This window comes from Gossypium arboreum, chromosome 1 (genome assembly GCF_025698485.1).
Source record: "Gossypium arboreum isolate Shixiya-1 chromosome 1, ASM2569848v2, whole genome shotgun sequence".
Lineage (NCBI taxonomy): Eukaryota > Viridiplantae > Streptophyta > Magnoliopsida > Malvales > Malvaceae > Gossypium > Gossypium arboreum.
The window spans coordinates 103,977,686-103,993,774 of NC_069070.1; the positions used below are offsets into that span (position 1 = coordinate 103,977,686).

At 31.4% G+C, this 16,089-nt stretch overlaps 1 protein-coding gene across 2 annotated transcripts; it reads left to right on the plus strand.

Moving 5' to 3' along the window:
- Nucleotides 1–2,734: 2,734 nt before the first annotated feature.
- On the plus strand, nt 2,735–15,223 carry LOC108483577 (uncharacterized). 2 transcript variants are annotated; one of them, XM_017787048.2, is made up of 13 exons: nt 2,736–3,217; nt 3,756–3,966; nt 4,201–4,251; nt 6,858–6,988; nt 7,073–7,189; nt 7,297–7,416; nt 8,273–8,343; nt 8,864–9,030; nt 9,861–9,914; nt 14,032–14,141; nt 14,476–14,589; nt 14,679–14,804; nt 14,893–15,223. In XM_017787048.2, exons 2-13 carry the CDS (start codon nt 3,790–3,792, stop codon nt 14,918–14,920), a joined length of 1,266 nt encoding a protein of 421 aa, XP_017642537.1. In that variant the 5' UTR covers nt 2,736–3,217; nt 3,756–3,789; the 3' UTR covers nt 14,921–15,223. The 2 variants fall into 2 exon arrangements, with proteins under 2 accessions (XP_017642538.1, XP_017642537.1); XM_017787049.2 differs by lacking the exon at nt 4,201–4,251 and having other exon boundaries at nt 2,735–3,217.
- Nucleotides 15,224–16,089: the final 866 nt, after the last annotated feature.

Here is a 16,089-nt window from a genome sequence, read left to right on the forward strand (position 1 = left end):
TCAACCAATTATTAATTTTATTCATTTTATTTAATTAATATTTTAAAATTAAATATTTTAGTTACTCTTCCATTAGTTGTTTAATGAAAGTGTAACATGGACTTTATTTTATTGGCCTAATAATAAATTTACCTCTCAAATATTTACATATTCTATTAATTTGATCTTAAATTTAAAAATTTAATAAATTTAACCTTCAATATTTACAAGCATTTTCATTTCAACCCTAATTATAAATATTATGAAAAATATTTTAAAAAATTTAAAATTTAAATATAAAAATGTTTTAAAGATTTTTTACTTCAAATAGTTTTCAATAGTCTCTTACACTTTGTTCATTCCTTCATTCAATTGACTAAGTTGGAAATATCAAATGTCATGGCCTTAATCTACAGTCTCTCTCCAACGCTTGAGTTAGGAATGATAAAAATACTGGAACACTAGAGCCTAAAACTGGTACAATCTCTATAGTAAAAAGTAAAGCCATCAAAGTTTTTGTTGTCAACCAAATCAATTTTCTGGATTTATAAATTTGTTAATTTTGGGCTCATTTCTCAATTTCAATTAGGCATTTGAGACGAACAATGTGTCAACTCGATTAATCAACTCGAAATTGCCAATAGGAGAACTGAATTGGCCTTTTAAAAATTTGTGGTAGCTAAGAGAATAAATAGAGATAATAAACACAACAATATACAGTGGTTTGGCCCTAATTGTCAACTCCACTACCTTAGCTTTCCACAACTAAGGATTTTCCCAAAATTCATTATCTTGACAACCTTAAAGGACAATGTTTAACCTTACAAACTCCCTTAAGGTTTCTACCCACACCTTAAGACAAAATGCTCTTAAAAGAGAATAACAAATAGGCAAACAAAGAACAAAGCCTTACAAGATAAGAATGTTTGCAAATTAAGCACAAATACAAAAAGGAACACTTGAGCTAAAATGAATACAATGAAAGCTCACAAGTGTGTATAAAGGAAACTGTTGAGAATTGAAAGCACAAGGTTGTTTTGATTGATCTTTAAGCTTGATGATTTCTCTTATTGTTGTAGGGCCTTTGAAAGATGATATTTATACCCCCTTATTGATTTCCAATTGTTGTCGTTATCGAAAAAATGAATAGAACCTTTGGAGATGAAATAACCAGTGCATTTAATTCATTTGCAACCACGAGTATTGATACTTGCTAACAAAGTATTGACATTTTTAGCATTTAATGCAAAATTCAGCGACCTTTAGAGCCAGAAAAATTGATACTAGTAAACTTTTATCAATACCACATGAAAAGTATCAACACTGGATCAATACTTGGCAAAAATATTTGAGAAACAAAATGTTAATTTGATACCAATTTTTGGAGAGGGATCGATATTTTAGAATCTATCGATACTGGCCAAAAAGTTTTTGGCCTGGAACGAATACTGACTTTTTTTTTTAACTTGATTGAAAATGTTTAACTCGATTGAAACCATTTTAATTTGATTAAAAGTTGATTCAAAAAGCTTTCTAAGAGTTCAAAATGGTAAGTTCAAAATTATATCTCTAAGAGATTATTTGAAAATACAATTTTACCAATTTTGTTCAACTTTAATTTTATTCAAAATATTTTAATTTATTGTATCAAAACATATTATCAAATAAAGCTTAGTATAACACAATGTAGCAAAAAAAAAAAAAAGGAGATTACATTAAAAGAGGCTGAATAAAAATAACTTTAATTTTAAGTTTTGGTTTATGAGAAAATGAGCTTACTTGATAAAAAAAAGTAAATATGAATTATAAAAGTAAAAAAAAGTAAATATAAAGATTTAAATACATTTTATAATTTTTAGAATTGAAACTAAAGTTGTTGAATTTTTAAGATTTAAAATAAAATAATTGATAGATTATGTAAACGTTAGAGGGCTAAATTTGTTATTAGATCAAGAAAAAACCCATGTTAGACTTTTGTTACTAAGTTAACTACAAAAGTGACTAAAATATTTAATTTTGAAAAATTAAGTGACTAAAACGAATAAAATAACAACTGGGTGAGAAAAATAGAATGACCAAAATAGTTGGGTGACTGTTCTTATACTTTACTAAAACTTTAATGCATATATATATATAACTATTATTATATTATAAATTATCATAAAAGATTTTGTATTGCATAATATTATAATATTTAATCATTAATGCATATATATCAACTATTGATGTATTATATATTATATGATATGATATAACATCATAAATAGTAACATTAACTTTCAAATGTACAAAGAGTATAATGACTTAGAGTATATTTCAATCAACATAATAATAAATAATAATATATAATGATAATTAATATATTATTTATTACTATTACAATATATGATTTAATATTATATAATGCAATAATATATTTTAAAACTATTAATACATACATATATTTAACTATTTTAATTTGTCCAAAATCAAAACTAAATTTACAACAAGTTAGCTTGAATTGGCTAAATTTGGTTGGTCAAGTTAGATTTATAATCACTAACTATTATAGATAATATACTATTACATAATATCTATATCTATATATATATATATGGAGAGGAATCTATTTATCTCAATGCAAAACTAAAATAGTTTTACATCATTTTATATATCTTTGTACTATTAATATTTTCATAATCGAAATATTAAATTTATTGATATAATTATACTTTACAATATTTTTAAACCGATGTAATATTTTGAATTTAAAAATTCAAAAGAGTTTAAGTTCGAGAAAATCGGAGCCTCAAAAACCGGAAGTTTGAGCCCGATAAAATCTAAACCCAAAGAAAACCTGATCCAAGCTCGCGGATGCCAGCCGGTTTAGGAAGCTGCCATTGAGGTCCTCAATCTCAACTATGAGCTCTCACTTGGTTTTGTTCTATCAATTGAGTTCTTATTACCGTTCGTGCGAATAGACAGAGACAGAGACAGCCTGAAAGATGACAAGTGTCAATGTATGGTGCGGTCGAGTGCAATTGGCCAACGCCACCCTCTTTCTATTTCTACAATTGTCAGCCTTAAATAAGCAAAACTTTAGAAAACAATGGCATACCCTCCACCTTTTTCTCTTTTCCTAAATCTCCCCACTTCCCTATTTCCTCATTTTTTTACCTTTCTTTCCTTGTTTCTCCCTCTTCCTTTTCTAATCCCTTCTGGAAGTAGCTTCCTTCGTTTCTCCCCTCTATGAACTATGGTATCATTTTATATTTCTCGTTATTAAGCTCCTAATGCTATTCTCTATGTTCTTTTATTTATGGGTTTCTTTTATCCTTTGTGTTTCTGCATTTTAACATCAATACGTTTTCATTTTAGATTATTTGTTTCATTGGAATATGTTGATTTCAATGGGTTTCCTGGAATTGAGAATATTTCCATGAATGTTTCTTTCATGCACAGTCTTGGAGTTTAAAATTCATATGAAATGTTTCTGATTTCGGTGGTTGGATTATACTAATTGCACTTTGCTTGCCTTTTCCTGCTTTAAAGGTAGATTGCTCCATACCATTTTCATTTGCTCACATGTTTATGTTCTCCAGTGGTTGGGACTCAGTTTATGAACTATATACGATATTGTAATTCATTAAAGTTGTTCCTTAACAATGAGTGTCAGAGTTTGAAGGCAATGCATTTTTCACAGTTTCTTTTCCTTGCGTACGTCTGATATATATATATATATATATATATATATATACTGGAGCTGTAATCAAACCCAATGCTATTCTTATTGATAGATGGCATAAGAAAGAATTGAGCAGTCCTGCGAGGATGAGTGTCAGTTTCAAATATTGGGATGAATGTGCCGATCCTGAGGACATGGAAGCAATGTGGAACCACCCTGAAGTGAGAACAGAGTGGACGGATGCCGGGGAAACTGAAGGACAAAGAGTTCACCTATCAAGGGACCCTGATGGACAGCCTTATTTGACACAGACAGAGATGAGGGTAGCTTACTTGAATGACGTATCATTTAATTTCTGAGGCAATAGTAAGCTTCTAGCAAAAAATTGAGAAGTTCAATCTCAATAAGTAGATTGTCCTTTTTGGATAGACAATAAGAGCTTATTCACAAAGTTCTTTATGACATTTAATATTGACAAGTAGTCTCCCAAAAGTTGCATGGTTTAAAAGTTAAAAATCTTTTTTATTACATAAAGTTTCTGCTTGGTGCTCTTTCAGGCTGTGGCTGAAATCGTTACACACAGACAATTTGATACAAAGCTAGATCCAGTATGTCACCTATAACCTGAACATGTAACCTGTTTCACTGTTTTTCCTTCTGTATCTATATTCAGGAAAAGATAAACTGGTATGGAAGTATAATTTCTTACAAAGACTCTTCTTACTAATTTGCATATAATGAACATGAAGTATTTCTTGCCAGATTTTAATTCTGGTGACAGGGTTATGTTTAATATTAGGTGTCTAAAATAATTGTTTGAATTTATTTGCTCATCCACTCTTGCCTTATATATTGAATTAACCGTTCTTTATTTAAATACAAAGAGGATAAAGGAAAATAAATGGCACAATTTTGCATAAAATACATGTTCTGAAGATTGATAACATTTGAAGCAATAGACAATGTTATTCCTGGTAGAATCATAGCTAAGGTTCAATTTAATTTGATTTAGTATAGCATAGTGATTAAAATCATTCTATTTTCAACCTGTTCTTATTTTTTTCACTATGTTATGATTGAGCGGTCTTGAAAACCAGAACTTTAAAATTGTAAATGGAAAACACTTGTTATTTTAGATTTTCTTCATGACAAGGCAGTTTTAAGACACCTTATCAACTAATGTCAGGGAATTCCAGCTGACTGGCAATTGGACATACTGATAAGAATCTTTTGGTTGCTCGCACTACTATGAAGTCCTATCTTGCACCAACTCATTTCTCTTGGAAATACCAATGTTTTAAGACATTTTCCTACATGAGTATATGGATATAATCCTCGAAGGATTCACCAAATACATGGAAAACCTTGGAAAAAATTGAAAATATCTGTATCGAACACATCCATCTGTGTCCAACCCTCACACCCTAGTCTAAGTAACATAGATGCAGTCAGCATCCATTATTGGTCAAATGGTAACTTAATCCAGACCTTAAATAGATGAAAAATGGAGACGTCGGACAGTGGGCCAGGAATCTTTGAAAGTGTGTACTAGTCCAAGGGAGCTTAATTCACTTTTCTAGGCCTGGTGGAAAGAGCAAGTTTACCTGATAATTCTACTAGTTTTTTAATTGACAGACAAACTTTTCAGTTACCTTTTCAAATTGTATAAGATAATGGCACTAGTTTTGAACTCTTCTGTTGTTTTTAGGAAACCTTCCACCTCTCTCTCTCCCCAGCCTCTGTCTGTCTGATCAAAGCTAATCTTTTCTCTCTCTAAAGTCTAGGCTTTGGCCATTTGTTTTGAGGCAAGGAGTTGGAGATTTAGCCATTGGGGTTTGATTAAAGGTCAATATCACGTTAAAGATGTAGGTTTTTATCCAAAATATCATGAAGCTCTTCTATACATGTACTTCATTCTCAAGTATTGATGCTACAGCAGCTACACTATGCTAAGCTGGGAAAATAAGCTTAAAACATTAAAAATCCAATCATAGGTAGTAATATCAGAAAAAGATTCTGTTAAAAAGCTATCGCTTTTTGAAGTGAAGTTAATGGAAGGAGTATGCGCAAACAAGATTGGCCATGTAAAATCCACCGAGTACTATTTACTTTCTATGATAATCCTTTATTGAGATCAGGAGAAAACCATGCACTCAATGAATATCAAGTAAAGGGAAAGGAACAAGTTTGATTTGAATTATCAGTATTTCCCTGTATTACATATTTTTCTAGCACTAGCTGTCATGTACCCATTTCCTTTAATATGTATACAGCCTGGGTACTTTACTTAATTTAAAGTGTCCGTGTAAATTAACTAATTATACATATTTAATTAAGGCTTCTTTAATCAGCTAGCTCTGGATATGCTCTTTTTTCTTTTTGGATAATGTAAAGTTTTAATTTATCCAAAAGAAAGCAATATTTTGCTACAAGCGAATCTGTATTGTACTAGTTACAAACTATCCTGCTCAAAAACTGTAGATAAGATGACAAGGAAATCAATTACTAAGATTTCCAACAAAATGAGGATGGCATAAAACTCGCTTCCGAACCAGTCCAGTGTTTAGTTTAAATAGCTCCATCTGTCTGGCTGTACCTCCATGAAGTTGACAGTTCCTTTCCTGCCATATAATATATGTATATGCATTCCAGAGAAGTCTAAATATAGCTGAGTTAAGTTCTTTCCTTTTTTTATTTGAATAGCCCACTTGAGTGCTTCCTGCCATGATCCAGCATTGCAAGTTACTCCCCAATATCGAAGAAGTCTCTCCTAAATTTGCCTTGAGAAGTGACTCAATACACACATGGTCTCTTGTTTGAAGTTCCATTTTGCTCAAGAGACATTCAGTGGAAATAGGTTATCCCTGTGATTGGACTTGACCTCTCATTGGTAGCCTTTATAGGACTTCCATCCATGCCACAAATGAGTGTTTCAGAATGCAATCACCAAACTAGTCATGCCATTGGACCTTCCTGTGTCTTTGCCTCAGAATTTTCCATACTTCAGAGGCTTTAAATTTTGAACCACACCAGTTCCAGATAATCTCATTCTCTTGTTTTATTTCGTGCAGAAAAAGTGCTCTTAACTCGAGCAGTTTTTTCCAGCACTACCTATGTCCATTCTTAGGAGTTAATTATCCTTCCTCAGTAATCTGTTTAAAAAATGAAGTTACTTTTTAACTTTTAAAGTTTGACATCTTTCACTATCGTGCAGGAGATGATTTGTGCTATTGCAGAACTAGAAAGTAACAGACAGCCTCTTGCCACAGGATATGACAAGAAAACTAATCTGATTACAATAGGAGTCATGCAAGTTGCACCTAAAGTAGCAGAGTGGATTGTCAGGTACAAATATAATTTTTGTTCCTCTTATGGGGGCATTCTAACTAAGCTAACCCTGATAAAGCTGTAGTTTGAAAATTCTGGTAGGGAAGAAGACTATTTATTATTCCCAGTCGAAGAGGATCCAGATATTCTATACAAGCCTTTTGTAAATGTATATTTTGGAGCAGCTTACCTTAGATGGTTATCAAACTTTGATGGCAAGTGAGTTAACAGTAACTGCTTTAGACCCATCTTGAATGTATATCTTATTTTTCACCAAATCATTAAATAATGTCGTATTTTTTCTCTCATTGGTGTTAAATTTGCAGAATTAGAACTGAAGAGTTTGTAGTCAGAGCATATAGTGGTGGTACAAAAAAAGTAAATCATAAATCAACCCTGCCATATTGGAAGCGTTATCTTCAAGTGAAAGAATGTTATGTATCAAGGTTTTTATACTCTTATAAGTTCTCCATTTAATCATGAAAATTTTCCAAGGGATGCATATAGGTTGCTCAGGTATTTGATTTAAAATGTTTAATTATTATATTGTCTGAGGATATTCTTTCCTTTTGTTAAATGGAGACTTTTATTTTAGTTTTTTTGTCTTTTCTTTAGGCGGTCCTTTTGCTTTTCTCATCATTTTATCTATCTGATTGAAATTAAATTATTCTTTATGAATGTCTTCCAAATGCTTTAATTCTGCATGTAATTAAAATTTTAAGTTACTGTAAGTTTTGTTACTGTAAACAATGTTATGCTAAAATATTATCTTCTATGATGAAGCTCATATGGCATTATTAATATTGTAGAAAGAAAGCGGCAAACGTTTGCACCACCTTCCTGCATTAAATTTGTTCTCTATATATTGTTTGTAAACTTATTATTTATTAGAATTTCCTTGTCATCCAGGGAAGTCCTGGTTTTTGTGTTTCTGAAATTTGTACTTAAAATAAGATGGCTGAGAATCATTTTATAAGCAGAATTTGAACTGTTGGGGTTCAGCTCAGGTCTAAAACATGTTCACTGTGCTAATCTGGTCTTCATGTCCTCCTTTGTGCTTGATCATCGGTCAGTAATGTTAATTTCTAGACATAGTCATTTTTTTGTTGTCTCATGCAACTGAAGTTATCTGTATCCATTTCTCAGTATATCTTGTTTTGCTTCTGAAGAACACATAAATGTTATCCCAGTTGAAGCTATGCTAGCTTTTGAAGCATATTTCTAGCAGTCAAAGTGAAATGCTATGTTAATATAACTAGCTATCGGCAGTACAGATGATTTTATTTTGTCACTGTTGTGCAGGAAACAGTTTGATGGTCCTTCGCCTATCGAAGCACCAACTTTTCCAACTTCACCAGTTTCACCATCTAAGGGTAATTCTTTGCTCGTTTACTTGTGGTTATTTTATGCCACCTTTAGTCATTATATATTAACTGATCTCGTAATAAAATTTTTATTTCATCAGTTTGAGATAGATAATGATTTAGTCTTAATGTCAATGGCTTTGTAAATGCAGTTCATATCTAATCATGCTGACTGTGAAGAAAGCAACGGAAAAAAAATCTAACCTTTTTTTGTTATAAAAAAGAAGAAGCAGGATCTCTATTTTACAAATTAACTGTTGGATTTGTACTCTGTATAGCTTGAAATGAAAGTTCAGTTTAAACAGCTCGATTAGTAAAATAGTAATTATCCTGTCACTTCTAAAATTAGTAAAACTAACACGTATGGATAATCTACTAATCTAATCTTTGACTCTGAAAAATGTAGCACATAAAATTTCATCAATTGATCTTTCCTTTTGAATATTATATTTTACTTATGTCTGTAGTTCATCTCTATATTGCTAGCTTAGGTGATATGCTTGTTTTCCTTTATGGTGTGAATATGCAGGTTTTGACCTATATTGGGACTCTAGAGTTTCCTCTGAAGACATGGAACATATGTGGAATCACCTTGATGTCTTCAAGGAATGGATTAAATCTAAGGAAATAAAGGGAAAAGTGCGGTTTTCCTGTAATAAAGAGAAGAAACCGTATCTTTCTCGAGTAGAACTGAGGGTATGAATCCACAGAAAATTGATATCCTATCAATTTTGGAATAAATATTTTCATTTTCTCCTTTTCCGACATGTTGTCAAGAATACCAATAAATATCATTACATTTCCTGTCTTAGAAGTTTTGTATAAGTTGATTCTTTTTTCTTTGCCAAAGTGCATATGGCGCAAGATCCTAAGGGTCAATAATGTAAGTAAAATCCACAATAAGAATTGGTTATAAGTCTAATACAAATTGATTTCAAGCTTGGTTTGGAGTATGTTTGATTGCTAGAAACAGAAACTTCTGTGCTGAAATATGTTTGGCTGCTAAGTATGAAGGAGGTTCTAAGACTGCATGGTATATGTGAGATAAAGGTAAAACCTATTGGAACCAAGGCTTGTAGGCTTTTGCAGTGCTAGCTGTTTGTAATTTTTTGTCTGGATAAAAAAATATGAGAAATTATGGAAGAAGAGAAAGAAAGAATTGGGGTAGCTTAAGAACTTTAGTTATTTAAGCAAGCTGTTTCACCTAGAAAAGAATGCACTCACACCCTTACTAATAGCCTTACACTTCTGGAATGTTTTGTCTTGCTGATGATATACGAAATTACTTGATGATATAGACTTAATTTGGACTTAAATAAAAGAGAATAAAAGGAAAAGAAAATTGAGTGGAAACCATGTAATTCCATTAAATTAGTTTTATAATAATTCCTCAACGGGTCCATACTATTGTAACAGAATGTTGCTTTGATATAGCCAGGAGTATCCCGTCTTTTTGCAATTAATCTTTCTAATTACTGAGCTAAAATGTTGTTTTTCAAATTCTTGACATGGAACTCCTATTGCAGGCCATTGCAGAAATTATTGTTTCCAAGTACTTCAGTACAAGGGGAATAAATCCTGTAAGTACAAAATTAGAAGAAGAATATTTAAAAGTAGAAACTGAAATATTACCAGGCAGTTATACAAATAATATCATTATGTTCCTTTACAAATAAATTTTGGACACTTTTATGCACAAGCCAGGGTCCACGCACACTTTTGGACTAGAATTTGTGATTAGTCTGTTCAGACATTTTCTTGTGTCCCCAAAAATATTTTTACATAAAGTGAATAGTGGTATATTATAGGCAATTGGGAATATTTTAAATAACAAATGCTTTGTGTCTACAAATTACATTTTGTAATACGATTTAGCTAATATATAGTAATATCTTCTGAAGCATTGGAAATGATGAATAAACTTGTCAACTATTGCATATAATACAATGTTATAACTAACTTTAAAAGAGTGCCCTAAGCATGCTTGTTAGCAAAACCCTTTATAATAAAATGGTTTGCTTAGCAAAATGAACTCTGAATCGCTGATAGTTTACGGAGCCGTTGGCACTTATACGCTAAAAACTTAATCCAAATATATGACCTACATGATTAGTAATTCTAAACCATATATCTTAAGTACATCAAGTATTTCCTCTCCTTTTCTTCCAAGTCATATGCATATGTTGCTATCTTCTTATCATTCAACATTCCTTTTCACCCACCATTTGTGGTGCATTTATTGAAGTGGATTATGAAGATGATCAGATTTGAAGGAATAAAGAGGATAGCTTCTCCTAGGCCACATTGTATTAGAAACCAAATTGGTACTCGTATCCTCCTTTTAAAGGAGCATCATATGTGTTATTGGATAAAAGTTATCCTATCTGACATTCAGAAAAAAAAAAAAAAAAAAGAAGAAGAAAAGAAATAAGGATTATCCTATCCAGGCCCCTGCAATGCACCAAATGCATCATTCATGGAGCATCTGAGGTTCTTTATTTCCTTTTCTTTGCTGGCCACTTGTGTACTAAACTTGAGTTTATTCTAAATGCAATATAGATACTTTTTAAGTATTCCCACATCCAGTGGGGCTGTTGGTTTAAAGTTTGAAGTTTTCTCTTATTACAGAGCAACCAATTTCTTAAATTTCCCTCCATTTCTTTATATATATATATATTATATTGCTGATCTTTCATGGTGATTCCTTGATCGCAACATGATTTTCTTTGTGATTCTTGATGTTCCTGATTAAACCTACTAGGAACATGAGGGTGTCTAGTATTATTCTTCCCAATACACTAGTTGAAAACAGTACAAAATCTGAAGCTGGTTAATTGTCTTCTATTTTTCTTGATGGGCAGGCTGTAGTTTTACATGTTAGCAAAATTATATCTTAGATTTATGATTGGTTCGAAGATTTGAACTAACAATTCAAAAGGTAAGGCCACTGATTTGGCTTGGGGTGTACTCTCTTAGCAAAAGCATGAGCTAAAAAGTGATTGAATGAAACTCAGTGAAATAATGCTAATATACATATGTATGTGAGTGTAATATGCCACAAGAAAATTCCTGACCAAGTTTTATGCCAGGAGTCAAGTGACACTAAGTTGGTAAGTTGATTGAAAAACCATATTGTTTTTAGTAAGGTGAAAAGAAGAGTAGGAAAATAGGATGGTGAAAAGATGATATTTTTCTTGGATAGCTTGTGTAAAACACTGGTAGCTTAGGTATTTATAGACGACCAAATACTATGAACTAGAAAGTGAAATCCTCTAAATCAGTTCTAAGATCAAGGTAAAATGATTCCTAAAATTAAGATTCTAAAATCACTGTAACTGATACATAAAATCAGTCTAAATAAGACATGTTTCCATAATAGTTGACTAATTATATTTTCCACATACATCAATAACAAATACTATAAAGGTATAATTGTCTTTTAAATTCTTTTAGTATAGTAAATATAAGCATTATTTTAGTTGTGTTTTCATTACTAATTTTAAAATTTTATAAACTATAAACGAGTCTAAATGAAAAATTTTTCATTTTAAGGGGGCCCGAGGCCCCTGCCAGCCCCCCTGGATTCGCCACTGGTTTTAGCCACATGGTAGGTGTGACATAATCTAGTGTGCATCTCTCTCTCTCTATATGTGTGTGTGTAAGGACAAATTCAGAAGATTGGCTAGTATTCTATCTTTTAAGTATGAATAGACTAAAACAAGGAATGATTAACATGTTGGGACAAGTATAATATAGGTCTTCAGATGCACTATTATGAAAATATGAATGAATAAAAGTAAGAGAAACGAGATCAAGTACAACTAAAGTTTACATGGATTGATTCAATGAAAAGGACCTGGATCTGTCTACTTTTTGTACAATATATGTGGAAAAGTAGATTATTTTTATTGACTGACTTGTCTTAGAACAATGGTAAATTACGGTATTTTATACACGACTACAGCCAGTATAAATCAGGAAACTACCAAGAAACTTTCTTTTCCTAAATTTAATCATAAAATGAAGCTTGATCGGTCTTAAAATCAATCCTAAAATCTCTGTAGTAACATTTTCCTCAAAGTAATGTTTTGACTAATCTCCCAAATACACCTTATATTTTCCACACTCCCGTCAAGTTGATGAATAGGTATTCTCCATTACCAGCTTATGTGATATTGTTGATTGGGTCTTTTAGTCAACACATCCAAAAGTAGACACTTGGTTGAAATGTAGGGTGTGCAAATCAAGCCTCTATCTGGTTTCTCCTTTATGAATTGTTTATATACTTTAATGTGCTTTATCCTATATTGAAAACATAGGGCATGTAGATCAAGCAACAACTTTCTGATGTACTTTTTAGGTCTATGCATAAACTGTCTTACCACACTCATAGCATATGTGATATCTGCCATTCTGTGTGAAAGATGAATGAGTTTTCCCACCAATGTTTTGGTACATCTCTCTGCCTAGAGCAGCATCATCGTTACCTTCCCAAGGCTTACCATGGGAATCTATTAGGGTATATGTAGGTTTGCATGCTGGTTCTAGTTTCCTTCAAAAGATCAATTATGTATTTTTGTTGTGAGATAAAAGAGCTTGAGTGTGCTACCTCAATTCCCAGGAAGTGTGTCTTATATTGGAAGAGGAAAGACATGACGGTTTGACTTTCTTAATTACTTATTGTGTCAAGATGGTACATGGTAGAGTCTATCCTTTCCTTTGCAGGTCCATTCTTCTCTGTGTTCTAATCCTGAGCGAGCTTGTTATTGATACTAGATTAGTAGATAGCTTAGGAACATAGGTGACATTTTCTAGAACCAGCAGTGGATTCGTTTGGATGTCTCCGCTGCCTGTCACTGTGGTGACTAAACTAACTGCAGCTGAAAATTTTCTCTTGGTTGGACATTTAGAATGAGTACTAAATTGAGTCTGATATGAATTTCAGACATTGAGCTCACAAGGAAGAGTATACTTGAGAACGCTAAAGAATATGTACCATTGGCTTTGAGCTTATCTAACACCCCTAATAGGCCTCTAAGTATCTCAATACTCTATTAAATTCTATTTTTTTCAGAGTTATATTTGAGTTTGAGTTGTAGTAATGTTTCTCTTAAAATAAATGGCACTGAAGGCTAGAATTGTAATCTGCAAGATATAAGCCTAATGATTTGAAAAACAAAGGATGAAAATGTACAAACCACTCAAAAAAAAAAAAAAATGAAGACTGAAAAATAGGAAAATAAGTGATGAAAAGAATCAGCAATGAAGGCTTGGTATGATATCATGTGAGAAAACAAATTGTTTTTATTGAATGACTTGGGTTAAAACAATGGTACAGGTCTAGGTATTTATATCCTTACTACAGCCAGTATAAATTAGGAAACTATCAAGAAACTTACTCTTCCTAAAATTAGTACTAAATGAAACTTAAAAATCAGTCCTAAAATCACTACAAGTAATACGTTTTGATTAATCTCTACAATTAGAACTTATATTTTCCACTGTATGGCTAGAGTCCAGATCAGTTATAATGGTGGAGCTGGTTTCCTGCAGTTGCTGATAACTAATTTGAGATTGATGTTCATTGAATCAAGTTTTCTTAAATACATATGAAGCAACTGAGCTTTTATGTTGCAAAATATCTATCTTCAATTTTTTTTTGTCTAACTTTAATCCCAACACTTATATTTTGTACAGACAGTACTTTGTGCTCTGGCCGATGTTGTTAGCATGCGCTTTATAGATGGGAATGAAGCATCAACTGGTCTAATGGGAATTGACTACTCTAAAGCTTTCTGGCTTTACAAGTAAGTGAAAATATGAGAAAACAGAATATCTTTGCTATAAACAAATGTAAGCAAAAGAACTTAAATTCTAGTATTCCTCCATTCTACCTCCTTGGGTTCATATGACAGTTATTTCATGCAACCTGCAGGCATTATGAGGTTTATACCAGACCATGACAATACATTTACTATCTAAAAATGTGATTTTGACACAATTATTAGCTTCTTAACATGAAATTAGCTTGTTTCCTTTTTTTTTCCTGATCATTCACACAGTATAAATGTTCTACACTTGTCCCTTTTAGTCCTATAACAATGACCAAATATTTCTAAAACTCCTAATTTTTCTGTGAAGAGAGATGGGCTATAGGGCTTATCGAGTTGATTACATGGAAGATCTCACAAATCCATTTGTGTCCATGTATTTTGGAGCGGCGTATTTAGCTTGGTTATCAGAGTATGAAGGGAGGTAGGTTATTAAAAACTCAAACATCATTTACTGTCACTTTGGTTCCACAGCATCACAAACTTGTGGCTTCTTTGATTTTGGCAAAGCAGGGAAAGGAGCCTGCAATTCATCTTTCATGGTTATATTTCTGGACCAAAAAATGTACATCTCGAAGAAACGTGTCCGGAGTGGCTAAAGTTTGAGCAAATTTTGGCCCCTTATGAACGCACAAAAAGGTACGTGCCATATCTTGCACGCATTAACAAAATGCAGTTGTATATGTTCCCTGGAGTGACTAATCATTCATTGATCTTGCTTCTTCAGCCGTGAAGGGAGCTGCAACATCATTTAACCTGATAGATATCAGTGGATCACCATCTTTTAGATGGTTCTCCCATGAAGTTGTGCTGAATGCATACAATGGAAACCATTTTTTAATGCTAATTTCACTGTAAGATTTGAAGAAAAAGGGGCGTCTTTTTCTGTCTTTTTTTAGGTTCTTTTTAAGATATCTGTGTAAATTGAACAAGTGTACGGCTGTCTCTGTCATGTACTAATAGAACAAATAACTAGAAAGCGTCTGGTGGCTTTTCACAATACCGGATGCAATCAAATAAATAATAATAATTTGAAAAGGTTTAGATTATGCTATTAATCCCTGCATTTTGTGAAAATTGTAGATTTAGTTAATTTTTATCGGGTCAGTCTCCTCTTTAAATTTTTATAGGGTCAATCTTCTCTATAACAATCAATCTTTATAATAGTCAAACTTCTTTCTAAACTGGTTTTTAATGTTTTATTTTTGGATAAATTACACTACAGGTCACTTTAAAAAATGTCATTTCTATTTCACTATAATTTTTTTGTCAATTTAGTCACTTTAATTAAGAAGGAAAAGAGAAAACTTAAAAACTTTAGTCTTATGTTGCAAATAAACTAAAAAAGTGTTTTGGATTAATTATAGAGATTAATTTAAGTAATTATCTTAATTAGAATAACTAAATTGACACAAAAATTAGAGTGACCAAAATAGGAATGACACTATTTTAGAGTCACTTATGTATAAGTTATCTTATATTTTTACTCTTTCTAACAATTTTTCAACTATAAAATTTTAAATTTTAATAAAATGTTTAATTTTTTTATAAAAATATTAATAATATTTTATTAAATAAAAATAATCTTTAATAAATAACATTATTTCAACAAAATGTTTAAATTTTATATAAAAAATTAATCGTATTTTATTAAATGAAAATAATCTTTAATAAATAAAATTATATTTGTAAATTTTATTAATGATAACCCTCACTAATTAATAAATAAAATTACATTTCTAAATTTTATTAATCATCAATGCACCACAATTCGATGCATTGTTAATGAGCAAAATAAGAAAAAAAATGAAATTCTTTCTAATAAATATTTATTGTTATAAAAGAAATAGACAGAGAATAAATAACAAAGAGAATAGAAGAGTAAAGAGAGCATATTTTATTGATCAATCGAATATTTATTAAA